Below are 17,019 nucleotides of genomic sequence, written 5' to 3'. Positions count from 1 at the left end.
TTCTAGGATTTAATTTTTAATAATGAATGAAAAAAAATTATATTTTAACGGTAATTAGTTTTTTTTAAAAACAATTTATCTAAACTGTAATATAAAATTTGTTTTTTTTTTAAAAATATTTTATTAAGTATTTTTATTGTAATTTTTACTCCTCCGGCTGTTTTATATAACTGAGGGAAAGTATGGCGATCGGTCAAAAAAATGATCTTCTAAAAGATCTTTATATATTTTTGGATTCGGGGCACCTTGAAACGTCGAAAAATGCAAAAAAATTGGGGTTTTTTTTCTTTACGTATGGAGGATATTAGTGTTTGGGGCACGATTTAGTTCACCAAATTTGAAGCTTAATAACTCCTATGTTTTCTGTCGAAAATTTTCGAAATTTAGTAGGGAGTTTTGTGTATTAGGGGTGTTGATGCTGTCAAATTTTAGTGGTTAAAGGTCTACGAGGTGGGGAGATAGAGGAGTCGAACTTAATGAAGATTTTACTTGTTATTAGCATTTACAACTCTATAAAACTTATAACTCTACCTTCAAAGTTAAGTTTTTAGCCATTTTATAATAATTAATAATATAAAAAGTTTTTTAAATAAAATTTCGTAACAGATGGTGAAGTGCTTCAGTACGTGCTGATAACATGAAAGTATACCCCCATTAAATGTATTAAAATACATTAGAAGCATTGCGTTAACGTGTTATATTTATAGNGAAAGTTATGCAACTCGTTGCTGGATTTTTTTAAAAATTAATTATTAAAAACTACATTATAGGATTTTTTTTAATATTTAAATTATTTGAAATTTAATTCGATATTTTAAATAATTTTATCTTTTATAAAGCCATATCTTAACATATAGAAGGATATGTTTTAAATAATCTGAAACGTTCATTATTTAATATTCAAATATATAATAAATTATTTAATATACGATTCTTATCTGAAGTAATAAATTATTAAAAAATATAATTTATATATCGATTTAACAATTGTTATTTATTATTAATTAGTTAATTGTTTTGTTTTTACAAATCTTAAATTTTCCTTGTTTTGCATTTAAATTATTTTAAGTAAATTATTAATTATTTCTATGAAAATGTATTTTTTTAATAAGAGAAACTTCAACTAAGTTAATCGTTCAATTCCATTTTAATAAAATTACAATTTACATTTTACATTTTCTATTTCAAAAAATGCAAATTGTATTTTTATAAATGAAATAGAAATTTTTCAATTACGTTTAATTTTAATTCTTTGATCGATTTCATAAAAGTTTTCATTCATAAATTGTTTCAATTTCTTGAAATTGATTATAAATTTTTTAAAAACACAAAAATTCAATTTAATTTTTTAGAAAAATGAAATATATTTTATTGTAAAAAATTCAATTTTTATGAAAAGACAATAAAAATAAACATAAAATGCAATTTTATTTTAAAAAAATTCACAAATCTTTAAAAATGTACTTTTAAAAATGAAATCGAATATTTTTAAATTGCATTTAAAAAATAAAAAAAAGCTGTCAGTGTTGTTGCTGGACTTTTCCTGCATTCTTTGTTTTCATCCCTAATAATTGCTTTCATTACTTTTATAAGTGTTCAGATTGTTTCGGGAGATATTGAGGTGTGGGCCATATCTCACGAACAAAAGGTTCCATTTTTCTGTAAATTACTACAAACATTTCTTCTTAATACACAAACCACCCCGCAAAATTTCAGAAACATTCGACAAAAGACACAGGAGTTATTAAGCTTTAAAGTGAGTGAACCCCCCCCCACACACACACTAACATCCGTACAGTACATACAGAAAACAACCCCTCAAAATTTTACCGGGACGTTTCAAGTTCACCTGAGACCAAAAATGTAAAACTTTTAGGGGAGAGGAGGTTAATTTTTTGACCTCTCACCGTACTTTTCTATTTTAAACCAATTTAAAAAGAAATAAATAAATAATTTATTAATAATTGAAAGAAAATTTAAGATGAATTTTTCTATTTATATTTTAAGAACTTTAAGGAAAGAATTAAATAAATTTTAGATAGATTTTACTACATTTTTTTATGAGGATTTTTACGAGTTTCGGAATTTTTTAAGCTCGTTAAAACTTTAGAAAAGAGAGAGAAATTTTAGTGAAAGTAATTATAATTTAAATAATTCGATATTCATAAATTTTATAAATTTGTTTTTATGTAATATATAAGCAAGAAACATGTACTTACTGTACAATTAATATAAATAATCAGGCTTGAAACTATTGCATACACACTTAAGTTCCATTTCTGACCGTGAATTATTTATCAATGTAACCTTGATATATTTCTCTTTCTTCCCTCCCTCCCCTCCACGGACTTGTTGCTATAGTTACATCAATATTTGGAAGTTTTCCAGTAAGAGTGAAGTTTATGAGTAAGAATTTTTGTAAGCTATTGTTGCTATGGTTACCCTTTTTACTCCTTTATCAATCACTTGTCAGTTGCAGGCATATGTACTGTACTGTACAGTACCACAGAGGTGTCACGTAGAGAGGTAAGCTCTGAAATTGCCAAAATATATATAAAGTTAAAATCTCTTAAGGATAAAAAATTCTAAAAGAGCTTCGAAAATATTTTCGAAATATATCGAAATATCGAAGAAAAAAGATATACTACTTCATCTTCTGGAGCTACAGAACTCATCCTTGAGCATTATATTTCGATTTATTATAGTTTTAAACGGGTTTAACCGTGTTGAAACGTAATTTAATGTGGTTCCTTTTTAAATTAGAAGATTACATCAGCTTAATGTGTGAGAAGTAATCATTTTTAGCATGTTTAATAGTGGATGTAACGCGTTATCTTATCAGCTAGGATTTCGATTGCTGGATAAATGTATTAAAATGGCTTTAATCTTAAATAATTCTAGAGTTGATCTTATCTAGAAATTATCTAACTTCGTCTACTTGATGATGATTTTAAGAGTCGCCAACAATTTCCAACGGGCATTAGATAATGGTGTTTAGTTTCATTGCACATAAATGTCTCGGAAATGGGAGTATTTAAGCAGGATTAAACATTGAAAATATTACTTGAAGCATTATTCATGATTAAATATATTTTAAAAGTTAAGATGGACGGTAATTTTTCTGCTTTTTCTAATAAAAATTCTGAATAATCTTTCCTTCAGCATCATCTGATGCGGATGTTAAACGTATCTTATTATGTTCTTATACATTTTTAACGGCATTAGAACGTCCTAGTTTAAGTTATAGTTAAATATTTACAGTTCATAAACTTCTAGAAGAGTAATGTGATGAATAGCAATAGTTTCTAGCTCTCTTGATGGCAGATATGACCTCATTTATCAAAGACACAGATTAATGATGCTAAGTTTAAATGAATAAGATAATTCTGAAGATTATCTTATCATAAATTCATTCGATATTGTCCCGTAAACGTTAATTTTAAAGTATCATCTACAATTAGATGATGAAAAACCGATGACGATAAAGGCACGTTGCAGCATTCAGGAATCTCTTAAGAGGATCATTTGTAAAGGATTTAAAGTATAGAAAATAATACAAAAACATTAATTCTAGTGATAAAACGTGTAATTTATGAATCATTCTAGTACAAGAGATATTTCTTGATAGTCGGACTGCAGGTGTTGTATTGGATTCTATTCTGAATGGAAGGAAGGAATGGATTTTCTAATAGATTCAATTAGACTGTAGCTAGTTCCTCCACTCGATAGTTACAAGTTAGTCCCGGATTGGGTTGAAAATTGGAGAAAGGATCGATTCTCTACTTAATAAACTGTAAGTATCGAGTTGTATTCGGAATATAATGAAATGGCCCATGCTTGTATTGATTATTTAGCAATTAAATACAAGTAAATTGTATTTTTTATATGAATAAATTACCTTAATTAGCTCTATTTTTTAATATAGAAGTGAGTTCTCCAAGACTTGTAATTATAGGTAATTAAACAAGTTATGAGTTTAACTTGTTAATAATTCAACTTATGATGTTGAATTTGCTACATATTTATGTATTTTAATATAATTTCATCTTTAAAAAAAATATTTGGGCTATAAATATTTGGACCTATAAATTCCCACTGTCGCTGTCTGTCCTTCCTTAATCTCAAGAACGGTATTAAATAGATGAAAACTGAGACCAGATATGGAGAATTTAGGGGCAGAAGCCCTCGATTATATATTTTAAATTAAATTTTTGTTCCTTTAAAATGTTTTATCTCAGCTTTCACTCGAAAACTGAATAGAAAATCTCTTCTTCTATCAGTTTAATCATCCTTATCTTTCTCTTCTTAAAATGGATGAGGATTGAAAAACCTCTTTCAGCATCTTCTAATTGAAACTTTCAGTTAAAATAGCATTATCAACCTACAAATAAGGAATACTGAACGAGTTTTCACATAGAAAACAAGACAAAACATAATTAACTGACTATTGGACCATCCCTCTTTTTTTTTATGGAATAAAATTATGCTTGGGGAGCTTAATTGACCGAGTCCAACATAACCTGGATGTTGCAGAACAAATTAATTTCCAATAGATCATGTTCTAATTGTAGTAATGAATCAAACATGAATTTAGTAGCAGAATTTCTGAGACACATTCTATTAATAACACATCAGAAAGATAAAGGAATTCTGAGTATTACATGTAATATGTTGTAAATTGCTTCGTTTAGAGGGGCTATTTTTGTCTTGCTACCAGGCATTCTTTCATAATTGTTAATATTAACCATGTAGAAATATCAATTTATCTCGTTTGTACAGCTTTTTATGCATGCACGGTACTTTCGTTTCATGAACTTAAGCATCAAGGATCTTCTGTATAGTTTAATGTAAAAAAAAACTATTGTTTAAAATGTTTATTAGGCATTAATTTTAGTTTTTTCGATAAATATTCTGGAATAAGTGTCAAATAGAAGCGAGTAAGCATTTGTTTTTCGTGTGATAAACACGTGTTTCGAGAAGAATAAAAGCAGGAATAACAGGATAATAAATTTGAAAAATACATATCTATATGAAGTATGACTCATAAAACAGATTTATTTAGAAAATATATTTATCGATTTTCTTTTTTTCTTATAATTTTTAGGTATTTTCCTGAAGATCCACCGCTGTTTGGATGATGAATTACAAACATTGGTATTTTTCCGGAGATGTATCAAAATTTAGATAAGATTGTAGCTACGTAGTGTGAAACTGTGGAGTGCAAAATCATTAATCTTAAACACGTTTGTCTAGTAATGACAACCAGCAAACGTGAAATAAGTCCCAGGAGGTTGATGTCAGTGGTTGCAGAAGATGACGAAGACTTCGAGGATCACATTGCCAAAACTAGGAGCCCAAGGATTGCTAAAGCATCCCTTCAGGAGGGTTCAGATGGACCCACTGTTAAGACATCCCTACTTGGTAAATCACCTACGAAAAACAATCCGAACAGGCCCTCCAAACACGCCAGTTGGAAAACATCGAAGTTCTTCAGTAAGACAATGACCAGTGGCGAGCTACTTCGTGGGCTTAAGAAACTTACTTCTAGTGGTGAAGACTTTGAAGTTAGGAGCCAAAACGACTCTAAGCCAATAAAAACTAGATTAGGATCCCTCAAGAAGAAGTCAACTCGCGAAGATGAAAGCCTAATTGCTGAAGCTAAATTTTCTGATTTGAATATAGAAGGAGTGAAGAAGGAAAAGGGAATTGTTTGTAAAAAAGACGACATTTTATCACTTATAGCCAACGTCTCTCAGGCTCCAGATTCGCCAAACATGAAGAGGATGCCTCTAAGATACACCAGATCAGCATCACTTGATCCAGGATTTGCAGAATCATCTCATCATTTTGGTCGCTCATCACCTCTTTTGAGCGAGGAGGATAAAGATGTCAAAGAAACCACAAAATTGACAGAAAGTCCTGAAGTTAGTTCTAGGGAAGATGCCGAACCAAATGTCATTAATGATGATGATGATGATGTTGATAATGATAATAATAATGACGATGAAGATCAAGAGAAAATTAAAGAGGAGGTAGATTCAAAGGTGCAATGGGACGATGGTAACTTTGTCGATGCTATGCTACTAGGAGGAGCTATAGAAGCATTTCTCAAAGGATCCATGGGCACGGGAAGTGTAGAGAAGAGGGTTTCGTTTAAGAAGACTTAATTTTGTCCATTTATGAGTCAACTTAAATGATACATTTTAAGGTTGTGAACCATTTAGGATCTACCAGAACTGTATCGCAAATTTTAATAAATATGTATATATATATGTGTGTCTGTATATAAAGGATGTTATGCAGGATAGTTTTCAAATTTCAGCTTTAAGTTTAATTCAATTTGGCTTCGTTATCATTAAAAAATAATTCAAAAAATGGTACAAAACTCGAAAAGACTAGAAAATATCAGGTGTAAAACGAAAAAAAAAGACAATTTTCTACGATTTTAATTAATTTTACTTGATTTTTACGTAATAATTTATGTATCTTTACACAGGACGAAATTAAAATTCCCTATTTTGTTCGAAGAAAATTAGAAAAAATTAAAATTATATTTAATATATATTATTAAATTTAGATGTTTTACAGGTTATTTTAATAGAAATATGTATAAAAATTTACATTTTTTTTTTCGAATTTTCAATTAGTTCTCGCTGGGTGCCACGTATCAATTGTTGTACAGTACAATTGAAAGATGATTTAGGGCATTCAGATATAATAAATTGATCCATCCAATCAACGAAAAAAAATTATTTTATCACTTGAAGTGTATTTAAAAATAGTTTACAAATTTCTTAGCATTTTATTCGATATTTTTTTTCAGCTCATCTTCAATAAATGAAAAATCGAATGTCGTGTTGAATCATCATCCATTGCAATCTTCAATTTTATCAATATTTTAGATTGAACCATCAACGAAATTTAATGGAGGTCTTAAGTAGAAAAGTTTCTTCAATTTTTAACCCACGAAATCGAAAATTTTGATGATCAAAGTGACAAAAATTAAATGATTTACCTCTAACACCCGATATATTAAATTGATGAGCGGAGTGTGCAGAGGTGTTCTTTACTCTATAACGTAATGTCTTTAACACTCCATCGTGTACATCCTCCAAATTTTGATTATGATCTTTTAGGATTTAATTTCGTTTTTGAGTTTGTTGTAGTTAATAAGCCATGTTGAGGAGGGTCTTTTGATGGTTCTGTACGTGACCATATCTTATACAACTGTTGATAAAGGAAAGATTTATGGGTAAAAACTACTCATTTATTAAAGAATCGATAAGATAAGTATAGAAAATTCTCCATTTTTAAAAAAAAATTATTGAGTTTGTAAACCATTTTGACGAGGATTTCGTTTGGTTCTGTACGTGGTGCAACGGTGAATATCTTATATAATTGTTGATGTAGGGATGCAAGCCATTCATGTATCAAAGAATCGATGCAATAAGTACAGGAAATTCTTTATTTTTTAAAAAAAATTATAAGAATTTAATCCCTACAACAAAAGTTTCTGAAATTGTTAACGCAACAACTGACTTCAAAGATAATTTTTTCATGCAGAATGGTAAACTGTATAGTACGTTTCATCAAAGTAACAAACCGTAAAAACAGTGTGTTTTCTTTTGGATGATGTATTGTTTTTTACATTTTCTTCAGCTGCAGTCACAGAAAAGCTGCTGTGTGAAGCGCATTCTATTCGTGTTATTGGTAGGTAGTTCAAAAGAAAAAAAAATTGTCTTTGTTAGTCTTAAAAAAAAGGAATAAAAAATACATACAAATGCTCTCTCACTAAGTTGAAGTGGAGGAACATTTTTGTATACAAAAGCATTGAAGCAGTAAAATCGATGCAGCTGATTTTAAATCAGTCACAGATGCTATTTACTAGAAGCCAAGTCGCATCTGTAGATTTGTTTTCTTTCATTTTTCTTTTATTTTAGAAGAAAAAAACAATAAATAAAAGTCTCATCAAACTTTAAACAATTTTTCAAACTACAAAGAAGAAAAAAAATCCTATCAAAAATTGAATATATTTAAACTATTTTTAATGCTTATTTTATCTACATCTTTGACACTTTGTTTCCAATCATCTCTGATGATTGGGAAGGATTTACAGTACCTCCATTCGCCTTGAGGTGTTTTAAATCCTTCTTAAGCTTCAGTATCGAAGGAGGGTGTTAGTAAAGAATAGGATTAAAGTTTATTGAACTCAGGATTAAATGTTGAAAAATCTAATCGATTGAACATATTTTACGGTCTTATAAGCTAAAATAATACTACTTTCCAACCCCCTTTCGTTTGTGTGTGTGTTTTTACACGTAGGCTCCTTTGTGCTCATTATACGCGGTTATCGACGAATTTTTTTTTTTTTTTTTGTCTTTTGCCTGTGTGTTAGCGAAAAGAAGAATTTCTTCCATTTAAAGTGCCTTTACTGGCATAAAATATTGTGTTATACATGCATACCTTTACGAACATGTAAAGTATATAAGCCTTATTTTATATAGCATTAACCGTTTAATGTTTGTTGTTTAATGGTGTTCTGTATAAAAATTAAATTTTGTTGAATTTTCTGATAGTTTAGACATTCTTTTAGTAAATTATGAAAAAGTTTTAATTAAATTTTAATGCGTATTTTTTTAAAAAAAAATTTTAACTTAATTTGATTGATTGTTCGACGGTGCAACCATGTCACCTTGAACCGTTCAAGGTTAAACGGTGAACTCTTTAACTTATTTAATTACACCTTTCTACTGAATTAATTTACAATTTAACTGATTTTAAAACTGTTTTTTAATGCTTAAAATCTTACATTTTAAACTCCGTAATACGCTCGATAGCGTTAAATCGAGTATAAAAAAGCAAGATTTCACAACGTAAACACGTGCTTTTTAACGTTTATTTGCTTATATTTATGTATAATTATGTTAAAAACACTAAAAATAAATTAATTAAATTTAAATTCTCATATTATTAAGCATACAAGTGCATAGAATTTAAGCAGAAAGCTCGCTCACCCCCAGCATAAACAGCGAAACAATATGAGTACTGTACAGTATATACACGATCCATACGTAATACGTTAATATTAATTTATATTTTTAATTAATTACAATTAAAAATAATCATTCCGTAATTAGAAGATTTAATGTATCACTGGATTAAAATGTTATTATATAAATTAAGTATCAATCGATTATATCAAATTAAATACGAGTAAATTGGATGAATTACAATAAATCAATTAAATTTTAATGTTGAAAATAATGATTTGTGACATTTAAATTCTATAATCTATTCTGTTTAAATATATTTTTGGGCCTCTTTTCGTCTCCAAATAAAGAGGAAAACATTATATAACGTCAAATTGACGTTATAATCACACTTTCTCGTAAACAAACTGTAAGAATGACGTCAAGTTGATGTCATAGTGTACGTTATTCATACAAAAGTAAGCAAATAGTACTGTAAAACACAGTCGACCCCCCCCTATAACACTGTTGGTAATTTCGTTTTATATGAATTCCATGTTGTACGAGTCACTTAGATTTTACAAATACGTGTGCCGGGCTGTGAACGGTTCACGTATTTGTAAAATATAAGTGACTCGTACAACATGGAATTCATATAAAACGGAAAACAGTGTTATAGGGGGGTCGACTTGTAGTTTGAGATAGTTACTAGTATATTTTACTATTTATAGTGCATTTACGAGGATACATGCTGTACTACATGTGTATACAACAATATATATTGAAGACATAAATTAGTATATAATAATATAAATTAGAACATATTCACAATGTAAGTATACAAATATATAATGTAATACAGGTATAATTCATAATAATATGAATGTATATGATGTATACTACATTGTACAACATAAATATACTGTACAGTGTTGATTATAATTATAACATTGGCTTAATAACACAGAAGTATATGTAAAAAACTTTTACAAATCGTTACAAAGTTAAATTAGAAAGATTTCCTCCATCAAAACTTGTACAACATCATACAACAACGCTATAATCATTCCACTAATTCTCAGATAAAAGTCTTTATGTGTTTTATCTGGCAAGCGCTTCCATCTCTAGGGATCTTAAAGAAACGATCCACACTGTGTCTGTGTGTCCTCTAGGGAATACAAAGATTTCCACACACAAAAAAAAAACGATATAATTAACAAAGATCTTCAGTGTTGTAACGTCGACCACCAACCACAATGACACAATATCAGAGATTTAGTAATTTCTTCTGTTATTTATTAAGGTTTCACGAAATTGTATTATTTCCTGTTCACAATGTCTCCCTATTGGTTTGGATTTATAGCAAAGACTAGACAATAGCAACAAAAGATCTGTTGTAGTCTTTATAGTTAAAGAATTAATCCTGGATGAGATAATGCGGGCAATTTAACTGATTGAATAACTACACACACGTATTAATTAAAAATTATAATAAAAGTTTTAAACTTTAATTGTTATTTTCGCTTCGGGATAAAATTTTTTTTTTTGTTACTTTATTGTAGTAAATAACACTGGGAATTAAACGAATCGATCTGCTAGAAACGTAATTTTCTACGTTACTGCTGCTGCTTTGTAATAACAATTAATGGATAATTTAATGCCACGTGAAAGAGAAATTAAGTTTTATTTACTTGTTTATTGATACTGACAAGTGTGGTAAAGGTTATTTAAACATAGAGGAAGTACTTTTTTTTTTCTTTTACTTCTATAATTTCCTGTACGGTTGCTTAAATTAATAATTAATTTAATATTACGGATTCCTATTTGATTAAAAAAAAAAACTTCATACAGTAACAATACTCTCAATAAAAGGAGTTTCTTCTTACCTTCTAGCCTTCTACTAAACTGTAATTCCTTAATTTACACCGTTGAAACAATGTAATCTGAATAATAATAGTTTCAGCAAATAATACAAAGAACGTAACAATAGATGATACTGCTTATACTTTCAACAATACTGTTCTGTGTTACGCATCATAAAGAATAGATATACAAAGCAACTGTAATGGAAAAATAATGGAATATAACGTATAACACAACACAACAACAATAATACAGTGTATATTATAACAAGTAATACAACACGTAATGGAATATAACATATAACACAACACATCACGTAATATAACGTATGTATTGTGTTGTATTAATTTGTTGTATTAGTGTACTTTTATTTAAAAAAAAATCAATAATAAAATGCTACTTTAGTTATGAAATTTTATCAATATTGTTCTGTATAAATCGACACCTTTTAAGACTCGAGAAGAGCGAAAAGAAAAAATGCGTATTTTTTTAAAAAAAAATTTTAACTTAATTTGATTGATTGTTCGACGGTGCAACCATGTCACCTTGAACCGTTCAAGGTTAAACGGTGAACTCTTTAACTTATTTAATTACACCTTTCTACTGAATTAATTTACAATTTAACTGATTTTAAAACTGTTTTTTAATGCTTAAAATCTTACATTTTAAACTCCGTAATACGCTCGATAGCGTTAAATCGAGTATAAAAAAGCAAGATTTCACAACGTAAACACGTGCTTTTTAACATTTATTTGCTTATATTTATGTATAATTATGTTAAAAACACTAAAAATAAATTAATTAAATTTAAATTCTCATATTATTAAGCATACAAGTGCATAGAATTTAAGCAGAAAGCTCGCTCACCCCCAGCATAAACAGCGAAACAATATGAGTACTGTACAGTATATACACGATCCATACGTAATACGTTAATATTAATTTATATTTTTAATTAATTACAATTAAAAATAATCATTCCGTAATTAGAAGATTTAATGTATCACTGGATTAAAATGTTATTATATAAATTAAGTATCAATCGATTATATCAAATTAAATACGAGTAAATTGGATGAATTACAATAAATCAATTAAATTTTAATGTTGAAAATAATGATTTGTGACATTTAAATTCTATAATCTATTCTGTTTAAATATATTTTTGGGCCTCTTTTCGTCTCCAAATAAAGAGGAAAACATTATGCAACGTCAAATTGACGTTATAATCACACTTTCTCGTAAACAAACTGTAAGAATGACGTCAAGTTGATGTCATAGTGTACGTTATTCATACAAAAGTAAGCAAATAGTACTGTAAAACACAGTCGACCCCCCCCTATAACACTGTTGGTAATTTCGTTTTATATGAATTCCATGTTGTACGAGTCACTTAGATTTTACAAATACGTGTGCCGGGCTGTGAACGGTTCACGTATTTGTAAAATATAAGTGACTCGTACAACATGGAATTCATATAAAACGGAAAACAGTGTTATAGGGGGGTCGACTTGTAGTTTGAGATAGTTACTAGTATATTTTACTATTTATAGTGCATTTACGAGGATACATGCTGTACTACATGTGTATACAACAATATATATTGAAGACATAAATTAGTATATAATAATATAAATTAGAACATATTCACAATGTAAGTATACANGCCAAGTTTAGCGTGAAATTTAATAACAGCACGTTGTTCCATTATTGTTTGCCGACATGTAACAAAATAAACTGATAAACAAAATATCAAAAACAATGATAAATGTCAACCGATTTAAATAAAAGTTTTAGGTTAGTAGCGACATCTGTTCAAACTTCATTTGACATAAAATTTAAACAGATGTCGGTACTGGTTGCTGAGATATAGCTTCAGTCGCGGAATTTAATTTCCGCACTGTGTATAACTATTATCATCCCTTTTATAACTGCTAGTACAAGCTTAAATCTTGAAACTAACAGTTCATATTAAAAATTAAATTAGTTAATATAAGTATTAAATTGTTACACATCTGCTAACACCCTTCTATATTAATTGGCATTCATATATAATTACTGGCATCTTTCTAAATTAATTGTCACCCCTTTAGAATAACCAACACTTCTCCATAATTGCTTGTACCCTTTTATATTAATAATTTCTGGAACATACTATACTACTACTGAACTTCTATAAGTGTTGGCACCCTTCTATATCCACTGGCATCCTTCCAAAACTTCTGGCACGCATCTATAACTGCTGGCATCTAAATATATTGGCACCCTTTTATAACGTACTTTTCTGTCTACTGAAACACCATATATCCTATATCAGTTGAAACCCGTTATAATTGCTGGCACCCTTTCAATCTGTATTACTCTAGTTGACATTCTAAGTATGTAAATAGAGGGTGGCATTTTAACACTTCTAATTCAAACATTAGGAATTAGAGAATTATTATGTGCTCGAAGGAATCAGAGGACTGTTATGTAAACGAAGGAATCAGAGGTGTATCATCCGGATCAGGATATCAGAGGACCATTGCGTATACGAAGGAATTAGAGGACTGTTAAGTGAAGGAACCAGTGGTATATTATGTAAATGATGGGAATCAGAGGTTTATCATCCGGATCCAGAATCAAAGAACTGTTATCTGGTCCGGTCAGGACGTAGAGAGATTTATTATGTGGACTTAAACATGTGCCCAGATATACCCAGATGAAAGGCTTTTCTGGATCCTGACGAGGATCCTAGACTCGTAAGACTCCTAAAATTTAGTGTTTTTATGCCGAAAACATACTGATTAGGCTGCAATTTTTAAAAATTGTAGACCTATATAAATTTCCATTGTCGTGTATCTGTGTATCTGCTCTTCCTTGATCTTGAGAACGGGATTACAGATGAAATCGAGATGAAATATGGAAAGCTTAAGAGCAAGAGGCTCATAAGGACTTAAGGGTTGTACCGGAAATCACGTTATCTCTCCCCTTCTTTTGAGGAAAAGATGAAACACTATATACATAAGTTTTTATTTAAAATATATTTATATATAGAGAAATGTAACTAATATTTTAAGGAAATAAACTTTTTAAATCAAAGTATAAATTAAGGAACCATTTAGGAGCTATTATTTAGAGATAGGANTCCCCTTCTTTTGAGGAAAAGATGAAACACTATACACATAGGTTTTTATTTAAAATATATTTATGTATAGAGAAATGTAACTAATATTTTAAGGAAATAAACTTTTTAAATCAAAGTATAAATTAAGGAACTATTTAGGAGCTATTATTTAGAGATAGGAAATAGTGTTGCTGCACAGTTCTGTGGTGCCGTTTTCTCTGATGGGTGATTTCCTCCCTTTGATCATATTTGTAATTACAGTCTTTACCCAGGGAATTTATCCTTAATTCCTCTTCGCCCGAGGGAATTTCCCTCAATTAATATTTGTAATGTTCTCTTTTCCTCGCAAAGAGGAGACGTTACAAATACTAAACAATATAACAACTATTTCAAATTGATCATAAGAAATTTCTATTAGAGGAAATTATAATCTCTTCTAACGGAAAATCTTTTTGATCCTTCAATTTAAATATTTGTAGTGCCATTTTATAGGTCATCTTACTTCCTCTTCCCTCAATAAAAATAATTTTAGCCCCATCTCTCCCTTATTTCTTGTGACGCCAGGCACTGCCATAGAAAGACTAACAGGATCTTATATTTATGGGTGCCTCAGAAACAATGGTTATAAATTATTCATTGTGTTAAGAGGTGGAGAAGAAAGTTATTATTACTACATTTTATAATTTAACAAATATAATAAGAAATACGTCTCAAAAAAAGATCCTTAATGACTTCAAAGAGGTCCTTTACACCAGTATATATGGCTAGAAGAAGAATTATTCAACTGTTTAGCCTGTGGAATATAATGTTATATAATTGCAATTATGAGAATATTTATGTATTTATTAATTAAAACATTTCTATTTAACATAAATTACAAAAATAAGCATAATATTGTTTATATTTTTCAAAAATTCACTCAACAATTACTCACATCTTTCAGTTTCCTTACCATTTACATAGAATTGTAAGGGAAATAAAAGGGTTGTGTAATCGATAATACGCCGAAATACTTTAAAAATAATTGTTTTCTTTCTAAAAATAACATTTTAAATTATTAAAAAAATGAAAGTAGAGCTTTAAGAATAAGCAATCTTATCCAGAAATGAAGGAGAGGAAGCTCAAATAATGATGACTTCGTTAAAAGTTTAGCCGGTAAACAATTAAAAATATGTAAATTTTACTTAAAAACTTAAGTTTGAACTAAGTTTAAACTAATTAAAAGTGTTAAATTGTGTTCAAAGTTTAAGAAAAAGGACAAATTATTTAGTATTCACTCCACAGTTATTTAGTATTCTTTAAGAGAATACAGCGTTATTTGTCTGTAATGAAAAGATCAATAGGATGATTTAATGTAGGGTGGAGTCACTTACAATGATATAAACAGCATTATTAAGGTGTAATTTCCTTATATTTCTGTTAAATATTGTTTCATTCGTTAACAATCTTTATGCAAATGTTACGTGAATAGAAATTTATTATATGAGATAATAAAATAAATGTTAAATAATAAAATTTCTCAAGGATAATGTGGAGTAAAAACAATAAGTTATGTGGTATAGAAAATAAGATTTGTAATATCCATTAAAGAAGTCTGTAATGTATGGTGTTGTACATGAAAAATGGCACTACAGGATTTGTAGTAACTATTAGAGAAGATGTCCTTACCTTAATGAATAGTACAGATCATAGCAAGGATGAAAAATGAAGATAGAGATTGTCAGTGATTGCTGTTGAGGAATACAAAGAAGAAAATCAATTTCTGGATAAAAATCGAGCAAAAAAAAATACTGTTAAAGATGAAGGAATATTTCGTTCGATAGTTGTATAGAAACGGGGGTACGTTATATGAACAATAAATTAAGTAACGTGTAAGAAAATCGATGGGTAAGTATAAAAAATGGTAGAAGATTCTTGCCTCTGTTGGCAGTCCATTTAGAACTTTGTTGAAGAAGTCTCTTGCTGAGAGTCCTTGGCTTTAGTTTCCTTGATAAATATAATAAACAGGTCGAAAATTGTTTAATGGAATACAAGTTTCATTGATTTTTATATTATCTTACCAATTTATAAGAAGAAAAAAGAAAATGCTGTTGGATTGATTTCATCCGTCTGTCAGTCATATAGCCAAGGCTGTATTTGGACTTGTCGTGGCATAGGATATATCATATAAGAGGCTCTTCCTCTTTATTCACCTGTACCGAATGGATAAAACCAATGAACATTGGTAGTTGGTCGCGGGTTCGTGTCTGAGCAACGGGCTGGTCGCGTGTTTTAGGGATTTTTTACGTGTCAAATATTTAAGTACGGTTCAGTTACCCATAAAAGTCATCCCGGAGGCACTCTCTCCCTTGACAATTCGTTTATGTGTTGATATTTTTGATACCTTTCCTAGTAAAGCTTCCCATGTTCCTAACATACCATTGACTTCCCAAAGTACATGTAGAAATCCCTTGTGGTTCTAAACTATAACACATAAGAGGCCCTTTCCCTCTTATATCTCTTATAACATATAAGAGGCCTCTTCATTAACCAAGTGGATAAAATCACTAAAAACTGGTAATTTGTTTCGGGTTCACGCCTCGCCAATGAATTGGTCGTGTGTTTTCGGGTTTTCTTCACGTGTCTAACACCTAAATAGATACAAAAATCCTTCAAGAGGAATTTTCTTCATTGACAATTCACCTATGACTTCGAGTTGCCAAATGCCATAAATTCCTCCACCGAAAAGGCAGTCGAACGTTTGATATGGGGTCTAGAGAACCCTTTATATTCACGTCAATGTCCGCCGTTTACAGGTTTGGACGAAATACTTTATTAATTTCACATCTTATCTGTATTTCTCTTTATTAATTCTTCGTTTTGTTGAGAAATTTCATTGACAATTCTTATAACCGACCATTGCAACAAAGAGATTGTGGCATGACATTCAATTGTGATACCATGACAACGTAAGAATATTCAATAATAATATCCGCCATATTTAACTGGCATTTTCAATATTAAATCTTTCAAAAAAACACTTGAAAAATTGCCATTTTGAATTTAGAGTACGTTGAAATTCACAAAAACATGGACTCCGGG

The 17,019-nt window shown here is 29.4% G+C and overlaps 1 protein-coding gene across 1 annotated transcript in view; it reads left to right on the top strand.

Annotated features, from left to right (window-relative positions):
- The window catches only part of LOC111629415, a 31,038-nt gene extending 24,510 nt beyond the window's left edge, over positions 1-6,528 (top strand). Inside the window, exon 2 of the mRNA XM_023373313.1 lies at positions 5,105-6,528. Coding sequence (XP_023229081.1) covers positions 5,256-6,167 — 912 coding nt within the window. The 5' untranslated portion in view covers positions 5,105-5,255 and the 3' untranslated portion in view covers positions 6,168-6,528. The remainder of the gene's footprint in view (positions 1-5,104) is intronic.
- Positions 6,529-17,019: the final 10,491 nt, after the last annotated feature.

Source organism: Centruroides sculpturatus, unplaced genomic scaffold (genome assembly GCF_000671375.1).
Source record: "Centruroides sculpturatus isolate CEXI.00-Female unplaced genomic scaffold, Cexi_2.0 scaffold581, whole genome shotgun sequence".
Classification (NCBI taxonomy): Eukaryota; Metazoa; Arthropoda; class Arachnida; order Scorpiones; family Buthidae; genus Centruroides; species Centruroides sculpturatus.
This window is presented reverse-complemented; position numbering and strand designations above follow the sequence as displayed.